General features: G+C 31.0%; 4 protein-coding genes across 8 annotated transcripts in view; 3 read left to right on the forward strand and 1 right to left on the reverse strand.

Annotated features, from left to right (window-relative positions):
- Positions 1 to 35: 35 nt before the first annotated feature.
- Positions 36 to 2,925, forward strand: Cbc (protein CLP1 homolog). Its single transcript, XM_074248022.1, has 3 exons — positions 36 to 296; positions 959 to 1,995; positions 2,439 to 2,925. The coding sequence occupies exons 1-3, from the start codon at positions 201 to 203 to the stop codon at positions 2,548 to 2,550; spliced, it is 1,245 nt and encodes a 414-aa protein (XP_074104123.1). The 5' UTR covers positions 36 to 200; the 3' UTR covers positions 2,551 to 2,925.
- A 342-nt stretch (positions 2,926 to 3,267) lies between these two features.
- Srrm1 (Serine-arginine repetitive matrix 1) lies at positions 3,268 to 10,678 on the forward strand. Of its 3 annotated transcripts, none has more exons than XM_074247833.1 (13): positions 3,268 to 3,558; positions 3,748 to 3,837; positions 3,928 to 4,050; positions 5,804 to 5,974; positions 6,114 to 6,259; positions 6,382 to 6,576; positions 6,659 to 7,459; positions 7,552 to 7,677; positions 7,767 to 8,243; positions 8,322 to 8,625; positions 8,876 to 8,973; positions 9,063 to 9,963; positions 10,061 to 10,678. In XM_074247833.1, the coding sequence occupies exons 1-13, from the start codon at positions 3,547 to 3,549 to the stop codon at positions 10,271 to 10,273; spliced, it is 3,657 nt and encodes a 1,218-aa protein (XP_074103934.1). In that variant the 5' UTR covers positions 3,268 to 3,546; the 3' UTR covers positions 10,274 to 10,678. The 3 variants fall into 3 exon arrangements, with proteins under 3 accessions (XP_074103934.1, XP_074103935.1, XP_074103936.1); XM_074247834.1 differs by having other exon boundaries at positions 3,766 to 3,837; XM_074247835.1 differs by lacking the exons at positions 3,268 to 3,558; positions 3,748 to 3,837; positions 3,928 to 4,050 and adding an exon at positions 5,222 to 5,357.
- On the forward strand, positions 4,661 to 5,008 carry LOC141531466 (uncharacterized; the record flags this gene model as incomplete). The annotated part of the gene is made up of 1 exon (XM_074249307.1): positions 4,661 to 5,008. A coding segment is annotated over one exon (348 nt), but the record flags the coding sequence as incomplete, so codon positions are not given.
- Positions 10,668 to 13,964, reverse strand: part of Rpiiic53 (RNA polymerase III subunit C53) — a 160,432-nt gene continuing 157,135 nt past the window's right edge. The window contains exons 1-7 of one of the 3 annotated variants that reach the window (XM_074247850.1): positions 13,422 to 13,473; positions 12,990 to 13,285; positions 12,796 to 12,922; positions 11,981 to 12,272; positions 11,633 to 11,895; positions 11,039 to 11,293; positions 10,668 to 10,863 (exon numbers count right to left, since the gene is read on the reverse strand). In XM_074247850.1, the coding sequence (XP_074103951.1) occupies positions 10,738 to 10,863; positions 11,039 to 11,293; positions 11,633 to 11,895; positions 11,981 to 12,272; positions 12,796 to 12,922; positions 12,990 to 13,216 (1,290 nt within the window). In that variant the 5' untranslated portion in view covers positions 13,217 to 13,285; positions 13,422 to 13,473 and the 3' untranslated portion in view covers positions 10,668 to 10,737. Of the gene's footprint in view, positions 10,864 to 11,038; positions 11,294 to 11,632; positions 11,896 to 11,980; positions 12,273 to 12,795; positions 12,923 to 12,989; positions 13,476 to 13,964 lie in introns of those variants that run through there. The other 2 variants (XM_074247849.1, XM_074247848.1) reach the window with 2 other exon arrangements.

The following is a 13,964-nucleotide window of genomic DNA, read 5'->3' on the forward strand; positions in this document are numbered from 1 at the left end:
ATTGATAAAATAGCGAATGATGATACCACAAAAGCCTATTATGGATGATGAGTAAAATTTAAACAGATTTTATCAATAACAATTGATGAGTTCGGAGTTTTTATGATTTTTAACAAATTAAATTTTATGAATTGATATTTTAAAACTTTTAGTTTATTTTATTTTGTTTTGACCAGTAGATTTTTTTAAATTATTTTAAAATGAATGAACATAAAACAAGCCAGGTATTTCATTTGGATCCAGAGAGTGAATTACGCTTTGAGGTTAATGAAAAAGATGAAAAAGTAACATTGGAGGTACGAAATTAATTTAATATTATTATATTAATATAATACTGAAGTTAGCGGTCAGCTGTCAATATGAAAAATTTTTTTTAAAAATTAATTACAATAAAAAAACGCTTCTAAAAATTTTCACTTGTAATTTTTATTAATTTTCACATGTGAAACTTTTTAATTCAATTTTTTCTTAATAATTTAATTGCTATAAAATTCCAAAAAAATTTTTAATGTCTGTCAACTTCAGTGTTATATATTAATGACGAACTTTTAAAATAAATAAAATCTATAACATTAAAGTTAGCTGTCACTTGATAATTTTTTAATAAATAAATTTGCTCCAAAAAATTATTTTTAAAAAATTGCATTTGTAGTTTTTTTTAATTTCTAAATGTCAATTTTTATTGCCATAATTTATTTGTTCCAAAAATTCTTAAAATTATCAACTATCTACTATGTTAATTTTTATAATTTAGCTGCCACTTCACAATTTTTTAAATGTTCTTTAACAACTAAATTATGGCAAAAAAAAAAATGATTAAAAAAATGGACTTGTAAAAATTTTAATAAATTAAAAATAATTTTTTAAAACAAAACTTTTTTTGGAAAAAATTTTAAAAATTGTCAAGTGACAGCTAATTTTAATGTCATATAAAATCTTACTTAATATGTTATTATAGCTAAAAAACGGGTTAGCAGAAGTATTTGGAGCAGAGCTGATAAAAGGAAAAAAATATGAGTTTGGATTTGGACATAAAATTGGAGTATTTACATGGCAAGGATGCACAGTTGAGTTTACAGGAAAAACAGTCGCGTTTGTAGAAAAAAAAACACCAATGGCTCTTTATTTAAATTGTCATGCGGCTCTAGAACGAATGCGAGAGTTTGCTGAGAAAGATAATTCCACTGGGCCCATAGTTATGGTTGCGGGACCCCAAGACGTTGGTAAATCGACTTTGGCGAAAATTTTATTGAATTACGCTGCTAGAATGGGCAGAAGACCGACTTTCGTAGACCTGGATGTTGGTCAAGGACAAATAACCATTCCGGGAATAATTGGAGCGCTGCCGATTGATAAGCCGTCGGATGTAGTTGAGGGATTTAACACTCCAGGATCTGTTGGTTTCCACTTTGGCCACAAAGGTCCTGGTTTTAATATGCCGCTGTACAATCATTTGGTATCAAGAATCGCAGAAGTTTGTTCTGACCGCATGGAGACTAACAAGAAAGAAAAGGCGGGAGGAATAATTATAAACACTTGCGGGTGGATACTAAAAAAGGGTTACAGAATACTAACTCATATTGCTCAAGCATTTGAAGTCGATGCCATTATTGTTTTAGATCATGAAAAATTGTACAATGCGCTTGTCAAAGATATTCCTGACTTTGTTAAAGTTATTTTATTACCCAAAAGCAGTGGGGTTGTGAATCGAGGCACTCCTTACAGAAGAACTACCAGAAATTTACGTATCGATGAGTATTTTTACGGTACAAGGAGAACACTGACCCCTCATAGCTTTGATGTAAAATGGAGCGACGTAAAAATCTTCAGTGTAGGCTCTTTATCAAATTCACAAGAAATTTCCAAAAGTAAAGCTTCTAAATTAATTCCTACGACACCGGGACCTAGTTTGAAGAAACACATACTTTCTATATCACTAGCTGATCCTAATAAAGATGATGTCGTGCAGACAAATATCGCTGGCTTTGTTTGCATGTAAGTATTTTATCATTTAAATGATTTTTTAATGTTGTTTTTTTTTTTTTACTACAAAAGTATTTATTAGGATGTGATAAAATGTAACTTCCGTGATGGATCTCTTAAAATTAAAGTTCCGCTTTTAACAGGAGTTGTGTTTGGCCTGACATATTTTTGAGCGTAGGGATTTATTTGATTCTCATAGAATTTCTTACAGGAGCTTTGTTTGAATACTTCCAGCCAAATTTTGAAATTTCAGCGGACATGCCCAAACAAAGCTCCTGTTAAAAAATTCTCTGAAAATCAAATAAATCCCTTACGCTCAAAATATGTCAGGAAATGCCCAAACACAACTCCTATTAAAGCGGAACTAAAAATTCCAATTTTAAGAGGCCCATCACGGAAGTTACATTTTGGCACATCCTGGTATTTATACTAATAATATTTTTTTCTTTTTTTAGAACAAATGTGGATGTTGCAAAACAAACTATGACCATTTTGAGTCCTCTACCTGGACCGTTACCAAATAACGTTTTACTCCTTTCTAGTGTCACTTATCCTGATGATAAATAATTAGAATCGTAACTTAGCTTAATTTGAATGTGTATATAATTGATATTTATTTTTTAAGAGTATTTTCGTACATACTATTGTAAATAAAATTCCCGTAAAAAGCCAAATCTACGTTCACAAGACTATTAAAAAAAATATATTTGCTCTTTACAAAATATTAAATAAAAGAAAAACGAAGTAACTGTTGTGATTTTTAGTAATAAAAAAAAAATTTTTTTTGTTGCAAATTCAAAAATTAATAATTTTTCCAATAAAAAAGAAGTTCTATAAATTTTTAGATGTTGTCTACCTTAATTTTATTCTCATAATTCTTCTGATTTTTTTTATTTTATATTTTTTTGTAGAGAACAAATTTTTTTTTATGCGCAAAAAAATAGACATTTAAATTAAAATACTGTAAAAAATTTATAACTTGACAATTACATGTAATTAATTAAAATTTTAAAACAATTGTAGTTTATGTAAAATATTAATCGAAATATTAAAATAAAAATTTGTATATAATAAATAATTTTTTGTTGCTAATTATGACTTGTTAATTAAAATAAAATTTTATTTATTCATAATTTATTTAATAAAAAAATCAGTCTTAAAAATTTTTAAGTATAGCGACATCTTTAAATATATTTCGGCTACACTTCTTAAGTCATCCTGTCCACTAGGGAGACTATAGACTGTACATATATAGTCTCCATATTTTCCACGATGCCGGCGCCATGTTGAGACAATTGATCTCCTAACTTTTAGTGTATCGTATACGTGTGTGCGTCTATATACTGATGAATTAACAATAAATATGATAATAATTAATCATAAATAAATATCTTGAATAATCCATTTAGATTATTTAATTCAATTTTAATTAATAATCCTGTTAAATAACCTTGAAATTGTTTTTTTGATAAACATTAATTTTTTTAGCTGAATAATCAGCTTGTGTGGTGTGGTGTTGTGGCATTGGACCATCGGGGGTTTCAGCTTCAATCTCCTGACAAGATGATGTACACGGTAAAATTATCAGTTTTATTTAAAATTTGAAACTAATGACTAAATAAATATTTGTGATCAATTTACAATTTTATAAATTTTTTAAAATTCATTTTTATAGTCGTAACCTGTTACGTATGCTGTAGATGATCGTTGATATTATTTATTTAGTTAATTAGATATAGCCATAAAGTTATTAACAATTAATAGGGTACTACTGCATCACAGGATACGCGATTCAGTGACAAGGAGAAAAAGCTGCTCAAACAAATGAAGTTCGGGGATTCTTTAACACAGAAGGTAATTTATAGCTTTGTTATCAGTTAATTGCTGTAATAATTATTTTCCATTATGATTTTTTTTTTTATAATTATTACACATTTTTCTTAGGTCGACATGACCAAGGTGAAGCTTGATACAATCAAGCCATGGATAACTTCAAAAATTACCCAAATTCTGGGAATGGAAGACGACGTAGTTGTCGAATTTGTTTATAATCAACTTGAGGAGAAGGTAAGGCTCCAAATTATGACTTGTAAATTATTTAATTAAGCTCTCTATCAGTAATTAATAACATTATTAGTATTAAAAAATTATATGACATTAATAATTCATCATACCAAGCCAAATAAAACATACTCTCACTAGGCTTTTTCCCCTCATCTTAGGAAACAAAACAAATGCAAATTAAATATTATTTCAGCACAATTTATCATGTCAACATTTGTAAATTACGATGTTGCGAAACATTGGATCTTTGGATATTTACTTTATTTTTTTTTACATTTTTTTTTTTTTTTTACCTAAAAGAAAAATTAAGGCTACTATTTAGTCTGTTGTGCTTTTGTTTACATTAATTATAATTTAACTCGTGGTTTTAACTGCGAACAAGTTACATTTTTTTTTTTTTTTTTTTTTTTTTTTTTTTTTTTTTTTTTATAATTATACAAACATAATGCAAGAATTAATAACAATGAATATCTAATTGCATAATATATTTTAATGTCTTATCACATGTCTTTGAATTCTCCGTTAGTATAAGTAGAAAAGAAAGAGAGACAAAGAGAGTCCGATTGGTGGTGGGGCTCTATCAACCGATTTGTCCAAATGGCATTCGGGATGACACCCATCTCACTCTACTTCGTCTTCAAACTACTTCCTCTCTTCGTCTTCTCGTCTCGGCATTATTCAATCCATCGTCAGCTGGGTTAATAATCATCGCAGATACTTGTCAGCTCTTCCTACCAGATCAACAGCTTCGTCTTCATCAACATCATCATCGTCGTCATCATCATTATCTTCATGGTCATCGTCAGAAGGAGAAGCAACAGCAACAGCAGCAGTTGCAGTTGCAGTTGCAGTAACTTCACCATCAATCGCAGTAGCAGCAGCAACAACAGTAGCAATACGAGTCAATCAATATGGGCATCAGTCACCATCTCAAGTGGTATTCATCTTGCCTAATTATTAGGCACTCCTAGAGCTGGTCGTCGTCATTGACATCATAAGATGTCGATGGTATATCTTCTGTTTGCTGTCATGGACCACCGGCTTACATTTTGTCTGCAGAGCTGTGTAAATATCATCTGGACAGCGCCCCAAGGCATTTGGAGTACAACCACAACTGTATTCCGGTTCAGAGCTAGTGCTGTTCAATCTCTTGCTGCTGACAGGAAGATCACCGAGAGGAATAGACGATCGTCGTATCCTGGGACTTAACTCAACGCTCTTGGAGGTATCAATCAATGTGTGTTATTTACGAGCTACTGGGTACATGTACAACATGGCAGTAGATACTCTCTGTCTCATTGATGTGACAGGTTGGTGATTACGCGTAACTACGGATTTAAATTATGGATTTAATCATGTTTAATAATCATTATTATTCATTTTATTAATCATTTTATAATGTATATTTAATTGCAGCTTTTTTTATTTAATATAATAATGTTTTAGGTTGATGTCTGTTTCACTATGAGAAGTATCTAGGTGTACACACTAATTATACAGTTTTTAATTTTAATTTTTCTTTCTAGCATTATTGTTATTTTAATTTTGTTAATATAGGCAACGGAGGGTGGTAAGATAAAATATATAAATAAAATATGAATCTGCTTTTTCGAGGGGGAAAAGCAGTTGATTGAGGAATTGTTGAATAATTATTAATATTTATTATTATAAAGCATGCTAATGTCTAAGTGATTTTTATGAAAATTCAATAGTTAACTGTGTAAAAAAAAATTTCTTTTTATCTATCTTTATCTAGTTTCCGGATCCAAGAAAAATGCAGATTAATTTGACGGGTTTTCTCAATGCTAAAAATGCACGTTCGTTTATGGGGGAACTGTGGGACTTATTAGTTTCAGCGCAAGAAAGTACCAACGGTATACCCGAGGCTTTCTTGCAGCAGAAGAAAGATCAGTTGAAAAAACGAATGGTAAGTTGATCTGGTTAATTATTTTTAATTTTAGTTTACCTTCGTTTTTTATTTTCATTCAGATCGAGTTTGCTTCAATGCTGATATTATACTTATTTGATCGAGTAATTAAATATTTATAAATTTTTTTTCTCTGCAGGAAGAACAACAGCAACTACAAGCGTCTCTAGCTGAGAAAGAGAAGGAAAAAGAAAAGGATGATGATAAAATAAAGAAAGAAGAAAAAGAACGTGGTAATTCAAAAGACCGTAAAAGAGACCGCAGTCGTGATCGCGATAGAGATAGGTATGTTTATTTACTTTTTTTTTTAACAATAATAATAATTATTACTAAACGTTTTTAAATTGTTTAATTAGTTTAAGTACAATGTATGATCGTTTTATTATTACTGTATTTGTAATTCTTAGGAGCAAGAGAAGTCGCTCAAGGGATAAACATCGTGATCGTGATCGTTCAAGTCGCAAACATAAGTCACATTCAAAATCGCCAAGTAAACCGGTATCTAAAGATAATGGCAAAGATGTTTCAGATATAAAAAATGAAAAAGAAGATTCTCCTCAACCAGAAAATGCAATTCCTGTTATGCCCATGAAAACTAAGCCGTAAGTATTTAAATAGTTAAAATTAAAATTTTAGCAACAAACATTTTTAAAATTTAAACTAATTAATTATTTTCAAATACAGAGAAGCAGCTGTTGCGATATCACGATTGCAAGCAAAATTGATGAGCATAGCTGATGGTAAAAAGAAAAATCGTTCGGTATCACCAGAAAATGACAAAAAAAAATCACGCTCAAAATCACCTTCTATTAATCGTCAAAAAAAATCAAAATCAAAATCACCAGCATCTACAGCTGTAACAGCAACAACGACATCGACAGCTGTAACTACAACGACATCAACGAAAACTAGCAGCCGTAGATCCAGATCACCAGTATCAAGGTCACGTAGATCACGTTCTAAATCACGAGCACGCAGATCACGATCTAAATCAAAGTCACTGCGCTCTAAATCACGTTCTAATGATCGCTCCAAGTCACGTAGATCAAAATCACGCTCGCGTAATTCACGCAGTAAGTCAAGATCACGATCTAAGAAATCTCGATCCAAGAGTGTGGATCGTAGTAAGAGTCGCAAGTCTAGATCGGATTCGAGTGACTCCGGGTCGTCTAAATCACGATCAAAATCACCGAGCAAAAAGAAAGATCACAAAAAACGAAACGCTAGTTCTAGCAGCAGCTCTGACAGTGGTGACAATAAACGTGGCAAGGATAAAAATGATTTTGAAATTCGCAAAAAGAAAGACGGAGTTCAGGCTAAGAGATCGTATCGTAAAACAAACAAAGATGATAGTGGTAGCGATAGTGATTCAAGTCGCGAAAGAAAATCTGGCATTAAGAGACGAAGTATTTCACCGAGGAAAGATCGAGACAGGTCGAGAGACCGTGACAGATCACGAGATCGATCTCGCGATCGTAATCGCAGGTAATTTATTTAAACAGTAATAAATAAATTAATTTATTTTATCAATAGATTGATGTAAACTTTAATTTCATTGTTCCTCTTTATGTTACTAGGCGTTCAATGGACCGTGATAGGGATCGTCGAAGAGATCATGACAGAGATCGTGACCGTATTGATAGATATAGCGGTGGTCGTAACATGAGGCCTCCATCTTCACGTCGCGCTGGTGATTGGCGAAGGTATAAATTAAATTATACAACAAATTTAAAAAAATAAATTTAACAGCTCTCGTAAATACTTTCATTTGAATTTATTTTTTTTTTCTTAGGAGTCCTCCACGCAGAAGTCCATTGAGGTATCGTCGCCGAAGCCCAAGTCTCAACCGACGAAGACGTTCACCAGATCGTCGTCGCAGGTCATCGGAGCGCCATGATCGTCGTAGATCACTCGATCGCCGGAACAGCGGACGTCGATCACCAGACGTTCGTGATCGCGCCAACAGGTATGATAGGTCTTCTTCACGTGACAGATCTACCAGGCGAGATCGCTCAAGGGATCGTCGCGATAAGGACAAGAGGTCGAGATCCAGAGATGCTCGCTCGTCGCTGGACCGTTCGAAGGATAGCAAGAAGTCTCCTGATCGTTCTAGAGATGCCCCTAAGGAGAAGCCGAAGGAGAAAAAAGCTGTTGATGAAAAGCCTAAGGTTGTTAATGACAATTCACGGAAAGAAATTCGTAATGGACGTTCTAAGTCTAGCAGTTCTGACAGTAGTGACAGTAGTTCTTCTGATGATGAACAAGCTAGGTATGTTTTATTAATATTTTATACAGTATGGTTCATGATTTTTAGTATCGTTTATTTATTATTTATTTATTTTTTTAGGAAATCGGCAGAACAAAAGTTATCTCAAGAAAAACGTGAACGTGAACAACGAGAACGTGAGCAACGTGAACGCGAACAACGAGAACGTGAGCAGCGTGAACGTGAACAAGCTGAAGAATTGAAACGACGAGAAAAAGAGCGACTTGCTAAAGAGGAAGCAGCTAAACGCCAAGAGAAAGAAATTCTTAAAAAATTCGAGCCTATTCCTGCAGCCGTCCCTCCAACTATTCAGACCAAAAAAACTGAAGTTAATGTTTCACCGAAAAAACTTTCGGCCACATCACTACCTCTATCCCGACACAGGGTAAATTTGAATTTATACACAGAAAAAAAATTCATTTGAATCAAGTATATAATTTTGAAGAATTTCATCTTCTTGATTTAATTAGAACAATTCTTAAGATAAAAATTTTTCTTGGTTTGAGTAACTTTTACTTGATTCAAAAGTTTTTCTCTTGATTGAAATCAATTTTTTATTTTTTTAATGTATGTTTATCGAAAAATATTTCAATTGAAAATTATCTCGGAAATAACATACTTTTTTGTTTTTGTAGTTTTCAAAAAGTTTATCACGCACACCATCACCTTTCAAGAAAACTGAAGACATTATTGCCGCTGCTGCGGCTGCCGCTAAAACTAAAGTAGCTCCCAAGTAAGTTTTATTAATAATAATGGTCGAAGAAATAATTATGAATATTAATTTAATATAAATATTGATGAATTTAATTTAATTTTCTACAGAGACAATAAAGAAGATTCTTTGAAATCAATAACCATGCCACCGACTGAAGTATTTCAATTAAAGAAAGACGATCGGTCATCATTCAAATCAATTAAGCTCCCTGCAGAGGACAATAAAAAACCGGCAGTAAAATTCCCAGAGGTAATAAATGCTAAAAAACCCGTTGAAGTAATTAAAAAATCTCGTAAAGACAAAGTAGATCATTCTTCGGACTCAGAAGATAGTGATGAAGAGGTAAGAGCCAAGCAACGTAAAAATGATAAGTCGAGAAAGTCTAGAAAGAGTTCAGCTGAAGAAGAAAAAGTTGAAAAAGTTGACAGTAGTTCTGAATCTGACGATGAACGTACAAAACATTTAGATCAATTGAAACGTATTAAAGAAATGACGACACGTGCTGAATTAATTGACGAGCGTAATAAAGAACGCAAAATGGAAATGAGTAGAAAACGTGATACAAGTGAGGCTGATTTAAGAAGAAAATCGCGTAAAGATATTGAAGAAGAAGTTAAGAAATTTAAACGTCCTAGAAAAGACTCGTCTTCTGATGACGATGAACCAAAATCTAAGAAATACAGTCGTGAAGATGAGAAATCACGGTCAAGAAAGTCAAAAAAAGATTCTACTAGTTCTGATGACGAGCTTAAGAAATCACGTAAGCGACGTGACAGTTCCTCAGATGCAGAGAAATCGCGTACTAGAAAAGCCCAAAAAGATTCAGTTGCAAGTGATGATGAACGGCCAGTTAAAGTTAAAAAGTCAAGGAAAGATTCTAGTTCTGATGACGAAGAAATTGAAAAGGAGTCTTCTAAGAAAAAGCGGAAAGATGATGACAGTTCTGATGATGAAAAGATAAAAAAGAAACGTAAAAAGAGAGCTAAAACTAGCACCAGTGAATCAGAGGTAAATTTAATTTTTTTTTTCTTTTTAAATAATTAAATTTCGCAATATGATAAATATTATAGTTTTTTAAACTAAATAAATTTTCTTTGTTTTTTAGGAAAGTGAAGTAGAAGAAAAGAAACGAAAGAAAGAAAAGAAACACAAGAAACATAAGAAGCACAAGAAGCATCGAAAACACAAGAAAAAGAAGGTTGCCGATTCTGATGAATCAGATGTGAGTGAAGGTAATACAGAGGAGCTCGAAAAAAAACTTCGAGAAAAAGCTCTTAAATCAATGAAAAAAGGACACAGTATCGAACGAAGTGACTGAATGTTTTAAAAAATTTTTTTTTTTTATGATTAATTACTTACAATACGAATGAGCATATTTTAAAACTGTGTCACTCGACTGATGTGTGTTAAGTAAGAATATTTTCAATATTTTAATTTTAAGTAATGATTATCATCAGTTTGATTCGGCTGAGACCGAACTTAATCACTCAGTGAATGAAACTAATATCTACTTTAATCAGTACATAATTTAGTGTGTAGTGTATGTCAAAAATAATTATAATACTAAAATTAAATAATTAATGTAATGGCAAGTATTTATATGGAATTTAAACGTGGTTATTTTTTTTTGAATGCTTAATTAATATTTGTAAATTTAAATGATAGCGTTATAATAAACGCTTATCATCAATTCATTGACATAAATACACAAATTTAAACAAAATTATTTATTTTATTTATTCACCGATATTAAATAACAAAGTGATGAAAAAATTTTCTTAATTATATAGCAAGGTTCAGTCGATTCAACATATTTTCAAAGTCTGGTGTACATATAAGTGTGCTATCAACTGGTCCCAGATTTATCATCTCTTTATTTTCTCCGTTGATCTTGGCTGCAATTATGTCCTGCAATGCCAAAAAATCCGTGGTTACGTTATTCAATTTTAAGTAACTTTAATTAACTCGAATAATAAAGCGAACGAATGAAATAATTAAAAAAAAAAAAAAAAAAAAAAAAAGCATTTTACGTTGATCATTATTCAAGTTTACTTTTCTTATAAATATAATTTAGTCTAATTACCTGTCTGAACCCAATTCGTGAACCGACTTCAACAACTAGACTATTCTCACCGAGGACAAGTCTAGCTTTTCCTGACCTGAGTATCTGTAATTTACCTATCACACCAGGGTGAAGATCTCTTAGTGTACACAACTTTGTTATATTATTCAATATATTCGCAGACTGATCATCTGAACCAGTTAAAGCTTGATGTTCTTCAGAAGACGGACCAGCGTTATCTTCAGTTTTAGGGAATCCAGGAAGGCAATCTGGAAACTAAAACAAAGACAATAAATTTATTAATTTTTTTATCAAGTCACGTTACTGATGCCATAAGGGCGTACCAAAAAAATTTTTTTTCGGGAAACAACGTATTTTTACTTACAATGCATAGAAATTATGAAAATTTTTTTTTTTCAAATTTGAAATTAACTTTGATCAAATTTTTTTGAAATTTAAAATTTGTGATAATTTTTTTATTTAATTAAAAAAATTTTTCATCTTTTCTATGCATTTAAAGTAAAAATACGTTGTTTCCCGAAAAAAATTTTTTTGGTACGCTTTTATGGCATTTGTAACGCAACGTATTCTTATAAAAAGACTTAATTAACATACTCGTAGCATCATAAGTCCACTTTGTTTAATAACTTGTTGGACTTGCTGGGTTGAGTTATCAGTCAGTGGTGGAATGAATTTGTTAGTAAGTTTTGGTTTGAGCTCTGGTGGAGGCACAGCAATACCGTTCTCTAAAATCGTTGGTTTTAAATCCCTTTCTTCTTCAAGGTCATCTACTGCCATCGGCTCGATGGCTCTTCTTTCATCATCGTCACATCCAGGTTCAGCTTTTATTTTCTTAATAGATTGTTTTCCTTTTGGGTCTATAAAAAAATCAAGATAGATAATTAATACTAATAATTAAAAATATTAAATAATTAGAGTGAGATTAAAAGTAGAAATAAAAACCTCTAATTAATGGCAAAGCAATTGGTGCATTTTCCATGTAGTCATAATCATCATCATCGTCATCATCGCCATTATCGATGAGGTCATCTTTTAATAGTTTTTCCAACACTCTGTCCTCAGCATCTTTGTCGAAATCATAGTCCAACTTGAGTGTAGGTATTTCAATACTTCCTCTATTGCCACCACCACCACCGCCTCCACCACCGCCACCCCCGCCGCCATAACTAGATCTTCCACCAGAAGAACTAGGACGTACATCTATTTGTATTCCTTCCGCAAATATTCCAACAGACTAAAAATAAATAGTGTTGAAAAAAAGAACAAATTCATTAATATAAATAATGATACTGAAATTAGCAGGAGTAAAACAGTTTTTTAAATTTTAATTTTTTAAAAAAGAAAAAAATTGAATATCACAATTTTCGAAAAAATTATGTAGTCCAAGATTCTACTGAGTATAATTCAAATTATAATATTGAAATAATATTTTTTCGGATTATATTCAGTGTAATCTTACGCGATATAACCAGAAAAATTACTTGATCAAATCAGAGAATTTTTTTTCAATTTTTGAAGGCAAAAAAGCTATTGAAATTTTTATTTTTATTTTTTATTTTTTTTTTTTTTTTTCACGACATATTTTATTATAAATACGCCGTAAAACCAAGCAGAATAGAAAAAAATTTAAAAATGTTAATTTTTCACTTAGTTATGGCCCAAAATGGGGTTGACCCTACTTGTAATTAATAACCAAATTTTTAAATGTCTGTTAAATTCGGTATCATTATCAATAATTAAAATATAAAGCAAAATACCTGGACAGCATTTGATCTTCCTCGGCCTCTTCCTCTACCACGGTCATTTCCCCGACCTCGGCCTCGACCTCTGCCTCTACCTTTATTTTTACCAGAACTCGGTTCATCGTCAGCTGACGTACTATCCCTAATTGAAACAACATAAATTATCATCTCAATAAATGAACAAATAAAAATTTAAAAAAAATACGTACTCTACTTTTTTACGTTGAACTTTTAAATTTGGTGCAGGTATAGCTCTGATACCAGCACCACGTGGTTTTTTATCACTGCTTCCAAGTAATAAATTACGTGGACTAAGGAATGACATGAGACGTTCAGTTGGTGCTGGAGTTGAAGTGCTAGTACTAGGTTGTGGTTTGTCTGAATCTGGAGTTTGTTTTATCTCTGGAATTTTTTTCTTAGGATCTTTTTTATCCATTTTTTAACAAGTAATTTGTCATCAATTACTTTAATAAAAATATTCTTGAGAAATAATTACAAAAATAACCTAGAAAAATATAAGAATAAATAACCACAAAATTATTTAAAAAATAACTTATTCGTTCACTTCATAACGAAAAATATTAAAATATTTATTTATAATTGAGGAATTTTTTAAATTAATATTTCACTAATTGTAATACATTGTTAATGTTACATCCAACGCACGTGAAAAAAATTAAATCTACTTGTACAAACATGCTCGATGTAAACATCATGTTCATGAGCTTTCTTATATTTAAATGCGCGCGCATTTTTTTCCCGCGTAATTTGAATTCTTGGGTTTTTAAACCAGTTGCTTATTGATTATTGGTTAGTTGATATTTATTAAATGTATAAAAATATTATAATAATAATAATAATAATAATAATAATAATAATAATAATAATAATAATAATAATAATAATAATAATAATAATAATAATAATAATAATAATAATAATAATAATAATAATAATAATAATAATAATAATAATAATAATAATAATAATAATGATAAAGATTGTTGATAGTTTTAAAAGTATTAAAGGATTAAAAGTGATAAAATAGTTTTAGCAAAGCAGCAAAAAAATGTAAATTGGGTAAGAGAATAAAGAGAACTTTGACATTTATTTTTATGAATTTTTTATAATTTCCGCTTCCGTAGTATAATGAACAATACAAGGACCTCAACCCACGATAATAA

This window comes from Cotesia typhae, unplaced genomic scaffold (assembly GCF_013202065.1).
Source record: "Cotesia typhae breed Kobodo isofemale line unplaced genomic scaffold, CoteBio_Ctyphae contig_5, whole genome shotgun sequence".
In the NCBI taxonomy this organism is placed as follows: Eukaryota; Metazoa; Arthropoda; class Insecta; order Hymenoptera; family Braconidae; genus Cotesia; species Cotesia typhae.